The sequence below is a fragment of the Pochonia chlamydosporia genome, chromosome 2 (genome assembly GCF_001653235.2).
Source record: "Pochonia chlamydosporia 170 chromosome 2, whole genome shotgun sequence".
In the NCBI taxonomy this organism is placed as follows: Eukaryota; Fungi; Ascomycota; class Sordariomycetes; order Hypocreales; family Clavicipitaceae; genus Pochonia; species Pochonia chlamydosporia.
In genome coordinates, this window is record NC_035791.1 from 1,200,274 (window position 1) to 1,219,618 (window position 19,345).

The following is a 19,345-nucleotide window of genomic DNA, read 5'->3' on the forward strand; positions in this document are numbered from 1 at the left end:
GGCCTCATTATCAGCATCCACGATGTGTGTAACAAACGAAACGTCTCCAGGACCGAAGACGACTGCTCCGCGCGGGGTACCGCAAATGGGCACAGAAATGCTCGTGACAATAAAAGAAGAGGCTCGTACATGTCCAGAGACTGGTCAAGACGCCAGAGGGCCGGGAGATGCATGCACTTAGCCACTACTCGTCATACCGCGGTGTCTCTGTGTAACCACCACATCAAATCAAACGCTTAATTTGATTTCTGGCGGAAAGGCAGAGAGCCTCAATGGTGGACGCAAATCAATGCCCCCCCATCGCATTAGCTCACCAAGCTCGACTCTCTCTTAATCATAGGGGTAGGCAAAGCATCTAGGTACTGTACGCAGAATCGACAAGCGCAACGTAACCTAATGGTGGCTGCGATACATGCGATTCTGAACACACGATCGACACCATGTCGGAAGACTTGAGCGTCTCACGGTCCCTCTCGCGCAACGCTGGCTCGGGCGCATCGGGGCCAAGCCCGAGCAGTGATAGCACGAGATCGACTGGGTCGTCGCTAGGTAGAAAGATTTCCAATCTCCTTCCTTTGAGTCGCAAGTCCACGGCCCAAGAGCCACCGCGAACCAAGAATGAATATGGTCTCAACACTGTGTACCAGCCGAATGAATCCATCCCCGTTATTGCGGACTTGGTGTTTGTGCATGGCTTGGGGGGTGGTTCCAGCACGACTTGGTGCATCAAATCAAATCCGGAGAGTTTCTGGCCCAAAGAATGGCTTCCTAAGGATCCAGATTTTCACGGAGTCAGAGTTCACAGCTTTGGATACAATGCCAACTGGAAGAAACGGGTGAATAATCCTCTCGATATCCACGCCTTCGGGCAGTCTCTTGTCGAAGACCTTCTTAGCGACCCAAAAGTTAAAACGTCAGGCACATCAATTGTACTTATAGGTCACAGCATGGGTGGCTTAGTGATAAAGAAGGCATGTATTTTGTCCAAATCTAACCCAGAGTTTGCCTCATTGGCCAAGCGGTTCCATTCCTTCTACTTTTTGGGAACTCCGCACCGAGGCGCTGGAATGGCAAAGACGCTCAACAATCTTCTTCGACTCTCTGGAACGGGGCGTCGAGCCTATATAGCGGGCCTTGAGTCTCACTCAGAGATCATTCGTAGTCTGAATGATGGATTTCGAGTGAACTATGCCGGAATTCATTTGCATACTTTTTACGAATCTCAACCAACGCCTCCTCTCGGTCTTATTGTGGACATGGAGTCGGCGACACTAGGTTTGTGTATGGTCATCCTGTATAAATACTTCGCTAATTGAGCTATAGGATATGCCGAGGAACGTTCCCAACTTTTAAACGCAAATCACAAGAACCTCATCAAATTTGAGAACCCGGACGATTCCAATTACAGGTCCCTGAGGAACAGACTTGCGGCTACGATCCAACAGATTCGAGATCAATGTACGAAAATCAAGTTTTATCCACAAAGTCTAAGCCAAGGCGGCAATAGAGCACTTGAATCGCAGGCCGGTCGTGCAACTTGTCCGCCAGAACTTGGGACACAGTCACTCTCGTTGAATCAATCCGCAGTCCAACACGAGAAAATGGAAAGAATCTTCTCGTACTTGGCTGTAGATCACTCCCCTGACGAGACGTTGTTATCGTTGGATGACACGAGGCTCAAAGGGTCCTGTTCCTGGCTTCTTGCAAAACGTTCGTTCCAGGAATGGCTAAACTCTCCCTCATCTTGTCATTTCTATCTTAAAGGCGCCCCAGCGTCTGGCAAGTCAACAATGGCAAGTTTCATCGTCAAAAATCTTCAAGAAGAATACAATCCCGTGTGTTATTATTTCTTCAAAACGGGAGAACGGTTTACTCCAAACCTCAGCAGATTTTTGCGTTCCATGGCATATCAGATGTGCAGGGCCAACCCAGCAATTCGAGACGCCCTGTTCGATCTTGCACAGAACGGCCCAGCAATAGACATCCGTAACCCAAAGTCTATTTGGCATAGTATATTTCTCAGTTGCATATTCCAGAAAATGGCTGGACGATGGTATGTCCAGTATCACCCTTCAGGAATTTTGTTTCTAACTGCGAAGGCAGCTATTTCTGGGTTCTTGATGCTCTCGATGAAGCGGCTGAGAAAGGCCACGCAGACGATTACTTTCTACTGTTATCGAAGATCGACAAAAAGGTTCCTCTTAAGATCTTTTTTACTGGTCGGCCAACATTCGAACTAGACAATCTCTTTTCGCACTTGCCGACCATCACGGAGCTTATGACCATTGATGATTCTATCGGCGACATTAGACTTTACGTAGACACTTGGTCAGCAAATCTCCCGGTTGCCGACGCTGGTCAACGCAAAATTCTTATTGACAACATTGTGGACATGTCTGGAGGCAGTTTTCTCTGGACGGTCCTGGTTGTAAAGAAGTTGCGGGAGGTCTTGACGGTTGAGGAGATACACGAAGTCCTGAGAGAGATACCACAGAAGATGAACGAATTATACCAGCACAACATTAAAAGTATGGAGACGTCCAGATCGAAGGCAACTGTCAAGCATATCATCGTGTGGGCTATTTGCGCCATACAGCCTCTAACGGTGGATCAAATGAAGGATGCTATCAAACTAAGTCAGGGTATTACGTTGGCTCGCAATCTCCGGATCAGCCTCCCGTATCTTTGCGGCCAGTTCCTAGACGTCGACAAGCAGTCTCGCATTCGCGTAGTTCACGAAACTGCGAGGGCATTCCTAACTAATCCAAGTCTTGATTCCGAGTTCCGCATTGATTTCGCCGAAGGACACGAAATCATTGCAACCGCTTGTTTGAATTATCTTTTGGGGGAAGAGCTAAAATACTCCAAGTGGAGAAGGAGCTCTACCACAAGTGAAACAGATAGGAGTTCAATGACTGACTATGTATGCCTTCGTTGGAGCGAGCATATCTTTAGAAGTTCATCTTCTTCGGACCATCTCTTTGATCTGTTGGTGCGGTTCTTCCAGACGAACGTGTTGTCCTGGATTGAAAGAGTCGCCCATCTAGGAGATTTGGACTGCTTGAATCGGACTACGAAGCATTTGTCGAGTTTTCTGGGGCGCAGGGCCAAGTATGTCCCAATGCTTCCGGGAGACTTAAAAGCATGGGCTGTCGATTTACCAAGGATTGCGGCGCAGTTTGGTGACAATCTGATCAAAGATCCCGAGGCTATTCATAGCCTCATACCCCCCTTTTGTCCCCGCGATTCGGCGATATACCGAAATTTTGGTTATGCTGAGGACGGAATTAAGCTGGTAGGGGGTTGGAACTCAGGTTGGGATGACAGGATATGCTCCATCTCCTATCATGAAACCTACACCAGGGATGTCTCTACTAGGGATGACCGTTTTGCGGTTGGCCTGGCAGATGGTTTGATCAAGCTATACCGAACCTCCACATGCGAGGAGTATTTGGCTTTGGATCATACGGAATCGTTGTCAGTCCTAGAATTCGGGTTTACAGCAAAGTTTGTGGTCTCAGCTGGGTTGCGGCATGTTAAGCTCTGGGAGGTGGCGACAGGCAGGCAGGTTCTCAACGTTGAAGCCGATTCGCAGACACTAGCCGTCGCGTTTGATGAGTCTGACACATTGTTATTCGTGGCCTCAAGGGACAGATGGCTTTCCGTATACCAAATCTCAAATGGTCTTCAACTCCAAAGGCTGCAATGGCGGGATCAATTCCTAGAGGCAAAAGATTCTAGCTTTCCTCTCACCCCGACCGGCGTCAAGATATCGGTGGAGCTGCAGGTAATAGCTGTTACATATCGCAGCAAACCTGTCCAACTCTGGTCGCTGGATGACCATCGACCCATTGGGGCTTGTATTAGACCCTCAACTCATAAGCACACTAGTGCTGGGCATCTTGTTCACTGTACTGCTTTCAACCCTAATACAGCAAATCCGGGCCTTGTTGTGGCTTACTGGGACGAACTCCTCGCTGTTTATGATATCAAGACATGCAAGACCCTGGCATCCACGTCAGTTGGACTGGACAAAGTCGCCATTTCCCCGAACGGAAAAACTCTTGCGGGCAGCGATGGCGCAGGGGCCGTCAAGATCCTCGATTTTGAGACTCTCCAATTTCTTTACAAAGTTCAGGTACAAGGTGACCCAGTAACTTCACTCGTTTTCACAAGTGATAGCTTGAGGATAATTGACACTCGAAGCACGAACGCGAACGTCTGGGAGCCCTTGGCTCTCGTCGGGCAGGATTCCGATTCTCAGTCTAGCGAGCCTAGTGAGTCTGTACATCACGTAGTGGATGAAACAGGCGTAGCAACAGTGGACAACTCAGCGGCTATTACATCTCTTCACTATTGTGAAGAAAGTGGCATTGCATTTTGTGGTCGGACTGATGGGCGGGTTGATACATGTAATCTGGACGACCCTCAAAAGACTATGCGCAATTTGTATAGGCACAGAGGGGGATTCACGAGTATTACCTGTATCGGCTTGGCACACAATGCGAGAGTCACGGTCAGTGCCGACACATCGGGAACGTTCAGGATCATGCAAATTACCACCGGGGCACGGCGAGAATGGAGCGCTAAGTTAGTCGTTGAGGGCCGTCTAGAGCAGGGGCAAAGCATCGCCCAGGTTCTCGTTCACCCTGATGGCTTGTACGTGCTTGTGTCTTCCTCTGGGTCGGACTCAGTATGGTCTGTAGCAACAAAGAAACGGGTGGCTATTATCACAAATCGCAGACGGACGACATGGAAATGGTTTATCCGTCCTTCAACCCCGTCACAGCTGCTTCTTTTTGAAGACAAAGGCTTGAAACTCTTCAACTGGGCCGATCTCTCCGAATTGGCTACTGCAGAGGCTTCTCCTCCACTGGCTCACATTGAATGCGATGAAGTGGGACACGCGGCTTACACGGATGCCGATGCCATTTCCATATCCAGTGATGGCGAAGATCTGGTCTTCATGCAAAAGATGACTTTGAAACAGCAGGCTGTTCAGGTGATGCCATCAAACTCTTCTGCGGTGACGAAGATTCACGTCTTTGACTTGTCTTCTCTCGTGTTTCATCCTATCCCATCTGTTGATTCACACACCCACTTCGATAAATCGAACCTGCTGCAGCACTCATTCAGCACTTTGGGTCCGGGTTCCGTTTTACAGACAAACAAATCTCCACAATTGAAAAATGCACTGCCCACACCTCCTTCAAATTCGGGCCAACTTGTCACCCCAGCGTTGAAAACGCGTGGCAGCAGAGGACGTCGACCTTCGGTTAGAAACGTGGCCGATGTCCCTGATGTGGAGACTATCATCGGAACCGTTAAAAGGTTCAACTCCTGGTTCTTAGTGTTCATCTCACGGGAAGGCTGGGTGTGCTCGGTGGATCTTGACAGCGCAGGACGAAATATGCTTGAGACATTCCAAAAGCATTTTTTGATCCCTTCTATTTGGCGGACCGCGAATCCACATCTCATTAGTAAGATACGTCGCGGTCAGGATATCATTTTTGTACACCAAGATGGTGTTATCGTGGTTAACAATGGGCTGGATAACGGCCAGCATGTGCCTTTTACTTTGGTTACTTAATTTTGTTCAACTTTTGTGGTGTAGCCTGGGTAATCAACATAGGCAGCTTGACGTTGTCGAAGGTTATTTTGTTGCCAGTCTGGCTCCACCATCATACCAAATACGATTTCTTATCTAAATTTATGTTTCTTGCGGCCGTCTTGTGAGGCCCCTACTACGAGAGTATGCCTGTTGCTTTTCGTAATGGAGGCCAGAGTTGTTGATTTATTTGGTGAGCTGCTGACAAATACGTAGCAAAACGCATCATCTATAGCTGCCAAGTAGCTGGCCAATTCGAGCTTCAATGAACGGGCGGCCCTGTTCCTATGAGGTTGCCTAGACCGAGCTTGACGTATTGTGAGGCAGTTGTGGAACAAACACGGAGACTCGGCACGCTCCGCTAGTCAGCTTCCCGACTAGGAAACACAGGCAGCAAATGAGGAAGAGATCAGCCCTCTTTTGAGCGGGGGTATGTCTCGTAACCTGAGCCCAAGCAAACCTAAATCGTGCCCTTCTGTATGATTTGCTGCAAGACTTCGATATATATGACTCGCCCCTGAGGGAATTACGTTTAGTCGGCACGAGATACATATTGGTGCCGTCCTTCCGAGGCTATTGAATGACTTACCTACTTCAGTGCCCTGTCAGATAGACTTCTCATCTTTGGCAGAAGCAAACAAGCGGCAACACTTACCCTCAACCATTCAACAGAGCTCGATCAGGTAGACATCATGGAAAACCAGTCCTCAATCTCTTATAGACTTGCAAAGGATCAAGGTGCGAACGATCCTGATGGGCAGGGGAACTGGAAAGACGGCAACTCCAATGGCGTGAGCACACGTCGTACACTGGAGCCTCTACCTTTTGAGGTTGTCTCCAGCTTCCCGAAAACTCTGCTAGAGAAATCTCAGAACAGGTAAGCTGAATCTCAAGAAGTGCTCATCTGACGGGTTGACTTTGGAAGTATCGATCTCCACACATTCTATGCTAAGCTCGACAAATTCGCAGACTAGCGGTCAATGCATTATCGTCAGCCGACCCTAGTGAAGTCATCAAAATCGTGTCCTCCCGAGTGGACAATCCGCAGGTTTTCAACACCAAAATCCCCTTGGAAGGCGCTCCCATCACCAACCAGCGAGCCACTGGTCGATGCTGGCTCTTTGCAGCCACCAACGTCTTCCGGGTACCAATCATGAAGAAGAGGAAGCTGGAATCCCTGGAGCTTTCTCAGAAATATCTATTCTACTACGACAAACTAGAAAAGTCCAACTTCTTCCTTGAGCAAATTATTGACACTGCTGAGGAAGATGTGGACAGCCGCATAGTGCAGCGGCTTCTGGAGGGCATTGTCGCCGACGGTGGTCAATGGGACATGGTGTATAATCTAGTCAAGAAATATGGGCTTGTTCCCCAGGCAATTTACCCAGAAACTTGGAGCGCTCAGAACTCTCGATTTCTGAAAGCTATTCTGGGGACCAAGTTGCGAGAGTTTGCGTTAAAGCTGCGCAACTTGTCGCGGGCCGACGGAACAACGGCCGAGGCAGATCTCATACACAGCAAAGCCGAAATGATGCAAGAGATCCAGAAGATTTTGACACTTTTACTTGGGGCTCCGCCGCATCCCATGCAAGAATTTACCTGGGAGTATACGGATAAAGATGGCAAGACACAGGAGGTGCGAACAACGCCTATGAGCTTCGCTGAGGAGACTTGCTACTCGGATCTCGACTGCAATATCAACAACATGGCATCACTGGTGCATGATCCACGTCACGATCCTTTACGCCTCCTCACTGTGTCACGTTTGGGTAACGTTATTGGCGGTCGAGATACTACGTACGTTAATGTCGATATGGACACCCTCAAGACGGCTTGTGTGGCAATGATACAGGCAGGTCAACCTATCTTTTTTGGCTGCGACTTTGGCAAGTTTCGAGATAAAGCAACTGGTATTTTGGACATGGGCAATTTTGACTACGAGTCCGGCTTCGGCACTGATATGCTCGGTATGTCCAAGGAAGAGCGACTGGTCATGGGGGAGTCGCGTCTTACGCATGCCATGATCCTCACAGCTGTGCATCTGTGCGAGTCAACTGGGAAGCCGATTCGGTGGAAGATACAGAATAGTCACGGGCCAGACTCAGGAAGCAAGGGATGTTACGTCATGACAGATGCTTGGATGGATGAGTTTGTTTATCAGGTTGTCATTGACCTCAGGTTTGTGGATGAGAAGGTTAGGGATGTGATGAAGCAAGATCCTATTGTGCTACCTCTGTGGGATCCTATAGGCGCACTTGCTCAACTACAAGAGTCGACTATCTTATAGTTTATCCGACATTGTCATCTTGCGGCAGCGTCCGTATGTTAAAGGTTTTTAGTTATTCCGGAGACATTATGACTGCGCTGAGTATTCGCACGGAATTCCTGTCATGGATGTGGGCACAAGGTCCTTTCCTTGTGTAACAGCTGTGAGTAAGGCAGTTTCATTGTCCTACCTGTCTGCTGCTGGCTGGAGACAGAAAATAGCACTAAGAAAGACATTGCTGTATCCTCTATCCCAGACAGTGTCTGGCTGAACGTTATGGCCGCACCCGTCGCAGACCACGCTCACACTTATCCCTACTATATAGAAGCAGGCTAGCTGAATCTTTGACCTAAAGATGACAGTCAACTCAATAGCGTCACCTTTTATACTGGTACCTCTACATCTCATTCAAAATGAAATACTTTCTTGTTTTTGCGGCCACTTTCGCTTTAGGACAAGCTTGTGTTGAAGGGGGAGCAGTGTGTACGCATTTCACCCTCAGGTGCTATGCGGGCATCTTTTACTGTTTGCCATCTGGAGACTGGTTTAGGCAATCAGCTTTAAATGGCCCATGGAGAATTCTGCAGCTGGCATGCACCTCATTTGCGACTGCGATAACGGCACCGTAAATATATGACTTTTGGCTTAACGCCATGTTACTACGAGCAATATGCTGGCGTGTTGGCAATCTAGTCATGCCAATATAAGGAATCAGATTACCTTGCCAATCCACAAGGAGGCATAGATAATTACCGTAAGTAACATGATCTGTCGTGGTTGTCCGACCTTTTCTGCCAGAAAGATGTTAACAAGCATGGAATAATAGTGACATTAGTTTCCCGAAAACCAAGGGGGATGACCAGCCGATATCTAGGAGCGGGTTAATAGCCTCCACATCTGCCAATTTGCCGGAGCCACCATGGCCCCCCTGGGTTATCGTTCTGGTCCATAGCTAGCCTACAGTTTAATTATCGCCATAATAGATGGAAGCTGTTACACTGCTCAAGTTGACTAGAGTGCTGCCCATTGAGAACGACTTTGATGTGATGTGGTGTACGAGCTGAGATGGTCAGCCAACTGTGCAATTGACAATTGCGTTGGTGCCCAGTCACTGCCAACCTGACTAATCTCGTATCTATCCCCTTAGTCTGCAGGTCAGGCACTATTTCTAGTATTGTTTCTGCAGAGAATCCCAAATATCACCCGTAACATGGAACGGACAAAGTCAACCACCTCGGTCAAGGACGACCGCAGAATGAGACGTCCTCACCCAGAGGCGATGTCAACGCAAAGAACTAAAACTACATCTTTGAATCTACGGGGAGTTTTCTCTTGCGAGGCCGAATGACCTTGTGGTTATTTTCCTTTGACAGGGGAATGTGATCCTCCATTGGGAGGACTTGGCATATTCTGAAAGAACATGATACGTGCAAGAGTTCCATGACCAGCCACAACGCGATATCCCTCTTGAAGAACAAAAGACACTACTAGCTGGGAGACGCTGTTTTGAACATATGTGCTTTGTAGAAACATACTGACCCAAAACAGCGAGAAGAGGCTGTAAATGCCAAGCACAAACCACCAACAAATTCACATGCGCTGTGAACAAATGCACTCTATATGTTGTCTTTGTATATTAAGAAGTCTGAAAGTGAGTAGTCGGCATGCAGTCCAAATTACCAAACAGACCTTTTCATAATGGCCATGTGCCGGTGGTACCCAAATGGCAAAACATTACAACAGCAGTTTATGCTCCATGGACTCAACCCATTCCATACATCATTCCACCTAACCCCGATTGTCCGATATTCCTTGCGCAGCGTCATATCGCAGTATCTCGCCAAATCGGAAGTAAGAACGACAGTCTCTCACTCTGAGGAGTAGGGGGCAATAGCACTAATGAATGCACCCATAATTTGAACCTTGACGGCAACCGCCCCGGCCTGTAGGGGGAAAGGCTCAGCTGCCTTTATCGCATCCAGATAGTCACTGGACGTCTTGTTGAGAGATTGAAGCTGATTCAGTACCAAGGCCATTCCACCGGGAATTGAGGTCCAAGCGGGTGCTTGGGATCCTAGAGTCCCCAGCGTCGAAAGGATCGTGGGAATTATGGCCTGCAGTTCGGCAATTACCGTAGTACCACCTGCTGCGTCAAAGGAACGACCACTCTTGACATTGACGGTCGCAGTGTTTGTCATGCTGGCCAGGGTGGTCATGCTGCTGGCGATAGTAACAGCCCCCGTCAGGCCACTTGCAGGGAAGCCATTGACGTCCTTGTTAAGAGATGTCCACTGCGGCCCGAGTTCTTGGGTGATGTCGTGGTGCACCTGGTTGATATCGCGAGGAATGACGGATGCAGAAGTAACGGGTAAGACCAGAAGGAGGAGCTTCGTGAGAGAAATCATGTTTGGTATTTGATAAAGATGACTGGCAATAGGGGGGAGGTATGTGCCGTGCATGTAAGTTCAATGATCAACAAAACTGAAATTGTCATCTAGCTTCGACCAGAAAAAGAGAGAGTCTAAAGCTCATTATATAGCCAGCCGTTGATAACTCCGGGTGATAATTCGGCAAGTCTGATAGCTACCGGCAATGACAAGGGTCGCATATTAACAGGGTTGTGCTTTGCGGCACTTGGTGGGTATCAACGGCTAGAGGGATTCGATACGTTGCTCAAGCTTAGTATGATCGGTGACAACCCTTGTGTGCGTGCCCAAGGCAACTTCAATGGATGTGATCTCTGTGGGTAGTTACAAATTTCAGTACCCGGGGAGAAACCTACGAATAGGTTGTAAGACATATGTTCTATTGGCTGGCTGATCTTTCCCTCTTGGTTTGCGGTCTTGAATATCTTGAATGTAAGGAGTACAAGTGGCATACCTGGGTTATGTCGTGACTCCGTGACGAGGTTGCAGATTGCGCTCTTCTAGCTCCAGATACTGCACCCTCATTGTGTTTATGGGAAAAGCAAAGTTATTCCCTGTTAACCATCGTTACCTAAGATTGAGCCCAGACCCAGGGTGGCACATTTAAGACATGACCAACGAAATGCGTGCAACAGGTGTGATGGCATGTCTCAGTGCAGACACCACGGCTAGAAGTTTCCGCGTTATTGCCAACGCTCAGAACGAGTCGCCTCTGTGATACCTAGCTCTAGTTGACTCATAATGTGATTGGCAGCGTGATGGGTTACGAGATAATTGCTTCTCAATCAAATGCTGATGTGAAACAGTTTCGGAATATAGGGCGGTAAATATGACAAGTAGCATCGGCTAAACGCAGTAAGCGATGACAAAGCTTCTCAGCGACCGCGAGGATGATTCCATACATGAGATACTCGAGATGGTGAATTAAGTGATGCGGCTGTGTGCTAATTGAGAATCTGCAAACATGAGATCATGAATCACCAGCACACGATTGGCTCCCTCGTATCATATTCTCGGGGTCTGGGACCTCATCGCATATTGACGGCGCGGTGGCCATTTGATACCTATTGTGCTTTGGCCCTCCTTGACTTTTGCTAATAAACACCAGTCCCCGGAATACTGACTAATATAAGACAAAATGACTAGGGTCCTCGGCCGGAGCCGTCTTCACGGCCGGCGACTTCAATTCATGCCTGCCAGTGACAAGTCACAATGTTTCAAGCAGACTCAGCTGATGGAAAGGCAGTCCGTAACAGAACCAGATGTGGGAACTGATAGATAGACACGGTAGAATCCAAAACAGCGCCAAGTTTGCGAGGCAGGAATACAAGGACGAGGTGTACCTCTTTGTGGTCTAAGCTGAACTCGCTACCTATTATTCCGTCAAGGTGCTACAACGCACTCTTCTTGTTTTTATATTCTGCTCAAGAGCCCCCCCAACACCGTCTATCCGCTTACAAACTCACGCAAAATGCGAGCTGCTGCGAAAATTGTCATCGTAATTTCTGTCGCCTCAGCGGCTTCCATCTTCGGTCGAGGCGCGACGACAGTCACCAATGCTATCAACCAACAGATTGGTCCACTATTGACCGAGGCCAGTGACGATATAAAAGAATTCCCTGCTAGTGGCCAAATTGGCGCATTTAATATTAGCCAAGACTTGCTGTCTCTCTCTCAAGCCTTTGACGCAACCACAGTTGACGTCCAGTCCAGCGGCTCATTCTCTGAAAAAGATGGCTCCACGATTCTAGCTTCTTTCCAAGCACTGGTTCCGACTTTTCTTGGCGCACTATCTACTCTGACATCACAAAAAAAGGCTTGGGCAACTACTCTTCCAAATGGACAAGGATTTATTATAGATCACGTTGTGAGGTGGAATGATTCCAGCATTGCCTTTATGAGCTCCGTGAAACAAGCTTTGCCTGATACCCTGGGTCCCTCGGCTGATAGCGCGACAGCCCAATTATCTGGTGCTTTCACCAACTTCTTTGCCTTTTCGATCTAGAAAACTTGGTTGGTAGCTGGATGCCCGCGTTGCACGTTGTCCATGATAATCGAGCTACTTGAGTCTAAATTCCCAAAGCAGCGCAAATCGCTCACGATAGGTTTCATGGGAGATGCACAAGTTGATGCAGATCGTTGGCAGAGGATCGGAATCTTCCTCGGATCCGAAAACCGACAGTCTAACTCGGAATGGGCATTCGTGGTTGTGGCTGATCAGCCTCATCCGATGCAACATGACCAGACGGGACTCATTGGGAGGAACATGCAGGGCTCTTCGGCTAAGACGGAATATCTCTGCTGTAGTGAGCCTTGTGATTTCGGCTTTGGGGTAGCAATTGCGCGATGAGTTTCAGGCGATATCTACTTTCGAGAAGTCTCTCGGTAAATAAGTGATGGATCTTCATCTACGTGTCTATTGGAAGTCGCCTTGCAAGCCAACGCCTCGTTTATAAGAGCAGCGAGTTTCGATGGGAATCTGGAATGATGACTGGACAAACTGGTCCATTCCAGAACTATTCGGTGGCGTCTAGCCCGATTTAATCGGACGTCTCAAATTTTGCTGCCCAAAGCGATCTTGGCCGTCGCATGCTTCTCCAAAAGTGTTTTCTTGCGATCATACTAGTTGACCTATTGACCACGAATGACCTTGCATGGCTAGATTGTCATCAGGGTCGGGTGACGTTTTCCAAATCCGGGCGAAGCTAGGAATCAGCCACCGCTCTAATGAAATTCCTCTAATGCTCAATTGGCACCCCTTGGCTATATTCCAAGCTGATTTGGGCCTAACGTAATGCATAATCCAGCCCAAAATGTGATATTGTACCATGTATATTGGCAAACTAACGAGCTACTTCCAACAAGCACCTAAGATTATACAGGAGAAGTACAACATAGAGCATGCTCCCGAGCTCAGCAATACTCATCTCGCCAATTGATCCTCCTCAGCCCGCCAGGCGAGATCGCACTGGTGGTATTTATAGGGCCGCAATGGCGAAACCGGCCGCGGCAACGGCAGCCATAGCAAAGTCGGTCTGGCGAGCACCGCCAGTTGATGTGCTGCTTGTAGCTGCAGTACCTCCATTACCGGTCGCAGTCGCAGTCGCGCCTTCTCCTGTTCCTGTTCCTGTTTGCCCTCCCTTGGTACTCGAGCTGCAGAAGTCACCGATAGAATAGGTAGTAGACAGGCTGAAGCTAAATGTATGGGTCATGCGACAGAGCTGGGAAGCCTTGGATCCATTTTCTTTCTTCCACGACGATGCTGCAGATTCGTAGCTCGAGAACGCAGACCGGAGACTAGATGGAATGGCAGGCGTTGTGGGATGGCACGGATCTGCTTGAGTCGCATCGAGTACGACAGAGATGAGCTCAGGAGGCGGCGTTGGAGCTGTGCCGATGAGGGATGCGCACGCAGTCGGATCGGGGGTCAGGTCTGCGAGGACGGGAGTCAAGGCCATAAAGGCGAGTGAAATGAGGCTTAACTGCATTGCTGGTGGTGTCGGTGGGAGATGGACTAGTTGATAGGAAAAGATAGTTGGTAGATGGTCGATGGAACGAGCAACCTTAGCGGCTCATTCAGGGCGAGTTGATGAACTATATAGTATATGCTGCTGATGGCTGTACCGTAAAGCTGAATACTCTTTGTTCCCATCTGCCTTGACATGTCTCTTATTAGCATGGAGGCAGCCAACGAATGGGGCTAGCTATATCGAGGCACTCGTGGTTTGGATGCATTGCCTATTTTGGCCTCAGAGAAGGTCCATTGTAAGACCGATTCGGTAACGGCATTACGGAGTGCAGACATCGGTAATAACGTTTCAATGTTACCGGTTGACCTCATTGTCCTCCTGCGGCCACCAAGTAGCCTGGCGGAGCAGCTACACGCAGTCAGCCTTACTTCGAGGTGGTCTACCAAAGCATATTCCTCCCACATCCAGTGTGATTAGAACGCGTAGTCACAGACTCACAACTGAGACAAGGCCAATGCACATCGCCTGTGGTGTGATCCAGCCCTAATGTGAAGTTGGTCGCTGCTGGTATGGCTGCTGTGAATGCGGGGTTTGGCGGGTTTGTACCACATGGCAAGACGCCAATAACAAGAAGAGTCTTGGTTGTATGGAATATGTTTGAGTTGCTTTAATGAATTATCCAGGGGGTATACTGTAATTTAGTAGGTTTATATCGGGGCGTTGTGTGGATAACTGGACTTCTCTGTAAGCCGTTGTTATTGAGCTTGACAGCCTCGCAGTCAGAGCAGCAAACCTATATGACAGGAATAGTCTGGTATTGCTTTTTCTTCGCCCAAAAGAGACCAAATATTCCAATTCATGATATTTACGCGGCCAAAAGTACCGGAAAATCTGCCATACCTTGAGGTGGAGAGGCTCGTATTTGTGAAGCAGCCAGCCAATAACAAGACTCACGGTTGTGGCCGTCCAAATTGGGACGACAAACGTTTGCTCCAATGTCTTCACCGTCTGTCATGCAATATCAGCCGCACCAACACAAAATAAGACCACAGGCATTCTTTCAACCCGCTCAAATCCTAAATCTTGGCCACCAGTTGACCTCTTGGTCAATCATTACCCAATCTCAGCGGCCATGGCCACAGACAACCTGCAGCCAGCGGTGGAGACGCATGATACCCGGATTCCGACCCATTTCCAGCCATTCCCACTCCTCCCAGCCGAACTCCGGTTGAAGATCTGGCAATCCTCATTTGAGCCTCGCATCGTCGAAGTCCATGGCCGCAGATCCCACTACGCCGATGACTTCAAGCACGGCAGCCCGCCGAAATGGCAAAGCGGCTGCAACAATCCTGCCGCCCTGTCCGTCAACTCCGAGTCCAGAGCCGCAGCCCTGAGATACTACTGCATCAAACTTCCCCTGGCGACAGTGGCACCCTGTGAATATGCCGGCGACAGCATTGCCGATCCATACCGTGTCTTGTACATCAATCCTACCGTCGATACCGTCGTTGTGCTCGGTGATCTGGACTACTACCGACTGTCGCTTCTTTTGCTGGACATCCGCCAACGCGACCCGTCAGGCGACGGTCTGAGGCGTCTAGCCATCAGCGCGAGGTGGACATATCACCAGGGCGCGGGGACTTCGATCCGCGTTCTGGTGCAGAATATGTTTCCGGAGCTGATTCAGATGATTGTGTACATGTATGACGAGAAGTTGCCGCCGGCGGATTGGGCAAACGGGGTGTGCTCGCTGAGCGACTGTAGCGACAAGGAGTACTACAAGCGGTATGCGATGGGGAGGGGACAGGAAATGAGGGACGGGAATAAGTGGATGGTGATTGGGAAGAAAGAGTTGAGGGTGATGGATCTTGACTTTAGGCGTGGATGGTAGCCTGAGAGGGCTGCAGAAATATGGGATTATCGTGCTACTTTCACTGGCGTTGAGGAGCTTGTATTTTCGGGCATGATGATCATGATGAACGCTATAATACTAACAATGAATATAAAGAACATGACAAATATTTGGTTTTATTCACTGGACGGCTCATCTCATAACAGCTACATATACAACTAGGAAACAGAAACCACTGCCGGAAAGTCTCGTCCGAGCGACCACTATGCGATTGAGGCTTTTCTTTTGCAACGTTCATTGTACTTGCATACTAATGTTGAAGCGGTCTGGAAAACTGTAGTCTATGATTTTAGCTCCCTTGTACCATCAATGGCGGATCATTTCTTAGTTCACAGATAGTAGATCAGGTGTAGGAACTAAGACATCCAATATTTCGGTCTACATGCATTTTGTTGATGGGAACCGAACATGCTCGACGCTCGGGGCGGCCCGACAAAGATCTGCCTGCTTCACGATTCAAAGCCACCAAAACGTGAGGAAGGTACAGGATGTAATGTCGGAAAGTCGTTGTAGCAAGCTTAAGCAGGCGGAATAGTCCCTTATAGTCCTACTAGTATTTGGCCATTCGGCAATATAATTTCCAAGGATGGTTCACGCGGACTTGTACAAACGTTTTAAATAACACACAATACCAGTGAAGCGGACAGCAAAAGTCCTTCTCGACTCACTTCCGTCCATAATTACCAGTGGGTTTCACTTCCATTCTTTATGATGCTTTTTGTAAGTATTCCTGCATGAGACGAATAGAGTCCTTCAACAATGCAACATCGATCTCCTGAGAACTTTGTGCGCCGTTAGATATGGCGACATCTGGGTTAGGATAGTACCAGCAGGCAATTGCGACGATTGCGTAGATAATCTGCGATCGTTAGCACCCGGACAGTTTCCAAGTTGGAAGCACAAACATACAACGAGCAACGCCCCTTCTAGCCAATTGGACTCTCCGTCTCGCAGAAAGTTGCCGACGACGAGAATCGAAAGAACCAAGAGGCAAATCATGAATATCTCAAAGTTGAGATCCATGGGCTTGCCAATAGCCCAGGCGACAATTACCACCAACGGTCCGTTGAAGAGGGCGGTCTGAATCGACGGTCCTAGACAGTGATAGAGAGCAACATTTATCACGCCATCTGTAAGTGGCAAGGTTAGAGCTATAATATGCCTTGGAGGTCAGATTTAGCGGTCAGAGTCTCAGCTTACCCCACGCCTCGTCAATTGCAGTCAAATGCTCGGCGGCTTTCTCAACAAGAGGGAGAAGGATCAAACCCAGGAATTGGTCGGGAACACCACTTTCCACAACATGCTCAATCTTTTCGACCAGGAATATAAGTAGTGATGTGACAAGAACGAGTGCGAGAGCAATGGCAAATAAAGCTTCTGTCATGGTAAACTTGGGCTTGGCCAAATCATGATGCCGGTCGGCATCTTGGTGTTCATCTTGTTCGATAACCTCGTCGAAAATGGTGTGTTGACTTCGTGCCTGAAACCAGAGATACAGTGCAAAGGCCACGATTAAAGCAATGGAGGTTGCTTGGCTGATTTGCAGGACATCGGCTTGGAGCTTGGCTTTGGTGAATTTCTCGTGAAGCAAGGCAATTTCGGAAGGGGCATCAACAGTAGAGCCCTTCAAGGCAGAAAAGAATGCACTGGGTATAAGCAAGCCAAACGCCGCAACAAGCAAAAGTCCTGTGCCGACTTCAGAAACCACGCTGTGGAACTTCTGGGTTGCCTGACGAAGACCTCCAAAGAAGAAGCACAGGCCAAGACAGAGAAGCAAATTGGTCAAAATACTGCCCAGAATGGCGGCTTGTATGATGGGTATGAGGTTGCCTTCATCGCCATTCGTTTCGGGCGAATCAACCGTGTGCTTACAGATGAGAACGATAAAGAGGATAATCTCAATGACGGAACCAAAAGTCGTCTCGATTAGTATGCCCGCCACTTTTGGCATTTTACGGCTGAACTCTTGGCCCGCAAATCCTAGTAGGTTCGCCGATGGAATGACGGCAATGTATGCCGTTGCAAACTTCCACAGATGCAGACCATGGAAGAGCTGCAGCACAAAGGCCACTGGCACCACGGGCCAGAGTAGATTGACCAGCATAGACGCCGTGCATGAGCTCCGCCACAGAACTTTGAGGAAAGTTGCTGGATGGAATCCATGCCTTCCACTTTCGCCTTCGTTCTCATGATGACTGGTAGCGCCGTTGGAGTGGTGGTGCTGCGCCTCTGATGTTGGAAGAAGAGCGCTCCTCTCATCAGGAGGGGCCGCGTTGGATGCTCCGTGGGAACGGCCGCCTTGAGACATGACGTGAATGGGCTTCTTGGACGTGTATGTAGCAGCTGTTTGTTCAATTGCACTTTCGGGGTTGGGGTTGTTGGTCGTGATGCACAATCTGGTAGCACAAACTGAGGAGGAAGATGGGAGACGGCATGTTGAAGGCCAAGCCGTTCCACGAGTCTGGACTGTCAATGGAGTCTGGAGTCTGGACATGGCACCAAACAGATGCAAGTGGGGCCTCAGTCCTCAACTCCTCCAACTGCCGCCTCGAAAGGCGCCAGAGTTTCGGCTCTTGGCAAACGCCAGACATCACAACATTGAACCAATAACCCCGTGCCAACATTTGTCTCTGTCTCACCCAGTAAGAGCAATGTAAATGTTGATACCCCAGCCCCTAGCAGCTTGGCTCCCTTCAGATACAATGTGGCTTGGCTCACCTCGGTGATCTGACAACAGCCACCATCAACACAACACCATGATTTCGCCCACCATTGTTTCAGTGCCGATTGTGTTTCCCGTGGGAATTTGCATTAAGTACCATGCACAGGCTTCGGCTGCTGACCAGTGCTAGCCGTCCAGAAACCATTTGCCCTCTATTTCATCATATCGCTGCGGGTAGGACTCGACGTTCAAAAAGTCGTTGGGCCGGTGGTGTTTAACTGTGTTGGGGTCGCCTTTTCGCCTCTAAAGCCACCAGGACTCCGTCGACAGTCAACATAGAGGGAGAGGTATACTCGGTACAGCCATTGCAGGTGCCAAGATTGAATCACCACGCGGAGACGCACATCTTGCATTGGTGTTCGAGCCTTTGAGGGAACCTCTTTGGCTGTTCAGAAAGCAGATCGCCCGGCACGAGAAAACCACCCTCGACATACTGCCACTTTTTAAGACCTACATTCGCACTCTGCTTAAGGGCTTAGATTATATGCACACGCCAGCACACGTAATACACACTGGTCCGTAAACAGCGGCGCTCATAAGGAACCTGGCCGACTCTTCCAGACCTAAACCTCGACGACGTTATGATTGCGGTAGAGGACCAGTCAGCTATTGACAATTTCATTCAAGCCCAAACCACTCCGCTATTTGGCACTGTAGTTTCAAGATGGACAGGTTATCTCGCTTTGTGCAAGGGTATAGTTTTCTGGATATTCTCAAGCCCAGGTTTATTCGGTCTGGCGGCTGCACGCCCATGCTCGACGCGATAGAACAGTTCAAAGGAACGGGGGTGGATTTTTGGATGGATGCTACTATTAAGGGTAAGTCATCACAATTGAGCAAGATTATAACCGTGTTTTACATGGTTACAACCGGAGCTGTGTGGAGGTGTCTTATACGCGGTTGTTTTAACGTCTGCTGATACCTGACACACTTAGCCAGCT

General features: G+C 48.9%; 7 protein-coding genes across 7 annotated transcripts; 4 read left to right on the forward strand and 3 right to left on the reverse strand.

Moving 5' to 3' along the window:
* Nucleotides 1–440: 440 nt before the first annotated feature.
* VFPPC_02501 (NACHT and WD domain-containing protein) lies at nt 441–5,590 on the forward strand (the record flags this gene model as incomplete). The annotated part of the gene is made up of 3 exons (XM_018282142.1): nt 441–1,275; nt 1,324–2,053; nt 2,104–5,590. 3 exons carry the CDS (start codon nt 441–443, stop codon nt 5,588–5,590), a joined length of 5,052 nt encoding a protein of 1,683 aa, XP_018146493.1.
* Nucleotides 5,591–6,300: 710 nt separating this feature from the next.
* VFPPC_02502 (bleomycin hydrolase) lies at nt 6,301–7,895 on the forward strand (the record flags this gene model as incomplete). The annotated part of the gene is made up of 2 exons (XM_018282143.1): nt 6,301–6,485; nt 6,578–7,895. The coding sequence occupies 2 exons, from the start codon at nt 6,301–6,303 to the stop codon at nt 7,893–7,895; spliced, it is 1,503 nt and encodes a 500-aa protein (XP_018146494.1).
* Nucleotides 7,896–9,742: 1,847 nt separating this feature from the next.
* On the reverse strand, nt 9,743–10,279 carry VFPPC_15512 (hydrophobic surface binding protein A domain-containing protein; the record flags this gene model as incomplete). The annotated part of the gene is made up of 1 exon (XM_018293265.1): nt 9,743–10,279. The coding sequence occupies one exon, from the start codon at nt 10,277–10,279 to the stop codon at nt 9,743–9,745; it is 537 nt and encodes a 178-aa protein (XP_018146496.1).
* A 1,492-nt stretch (nt 10,280–11,771) lies between these two features.
* Nucleotides 11,772–12,305, forward strand: VFPPC_02505 (hydrophobic surface binding protein A domain-containing protein; the record flags this gene model as incomplete). The annotated part of the gene is made up of 1 exon (XM_018282145.1): nt 11,772–12,305. The coding sequence occupies one exon, from the start codon at nt 11,772–11,774 to the stop codon at nt 12,303–12,305; it is 534 nt and encodes a 177-aa protein (XP_018146497.1).
* Nucleotides 12,306–13,278: 973 nt separating this feature from the next.
* Nucleotides 13,279–13,788, reverse strand: VFPPC_02507 (protein incorporated later into tight junctions domain-containing protein; the record flags this gene model as incomplete). The annotated part of the gene is made up of 1 exon (XM_018282147.1): nt 13,279–13,788. One exon carries the CDS (start codon nt 13,786–13,788, stop codon nt 13,279–13,281), a length of 510 nt encoding a protein of 169 aa, XP_018146499.1.
* A 1,114-nt stretch (nt 13,789–14,902) lies between these two features.
* VFPPC_02508 (hypothetical protein) lies at nt 14,903–15,661 on the forward strand (the record flags this gene model as incomplete). The annotated part of the gene is made up of 1 exon (XM_018282148.1): nt 14,903–15,661. The coding sequence occupies one exon, from the start codon at nt 14,903–14,905 to the stop codon at nt 15,659–15,661; it is 759 nt and encodes a 252-aa protein (XP_018146500.1).
* Nucleotides 15,662–16,388: 727 nt separating this feature from the next.
* VFPPC_15513 (vacuolar H+\/Ca2+ exchanger) lies at nt 16,389–17,990 on the reverse strand (the record flags this gene model as incomplete). Its single annotated transcript, XM_018293266.1, has 3 exons — nt 16,389–16,541; nt 16,592–16,812; nt 16,883–17,990. The coding sequence occupies 3 exons, from the start codon at nt 17,988–17,990 to the stop codon at nt 16,389–16,391; spliced, it is 1,482 nt and encodes a 493-aa protein (XP_018146501.1).
* Between the last annotated feature and the right edge of the window lie 1,355 nt (nt 17,991–19,345).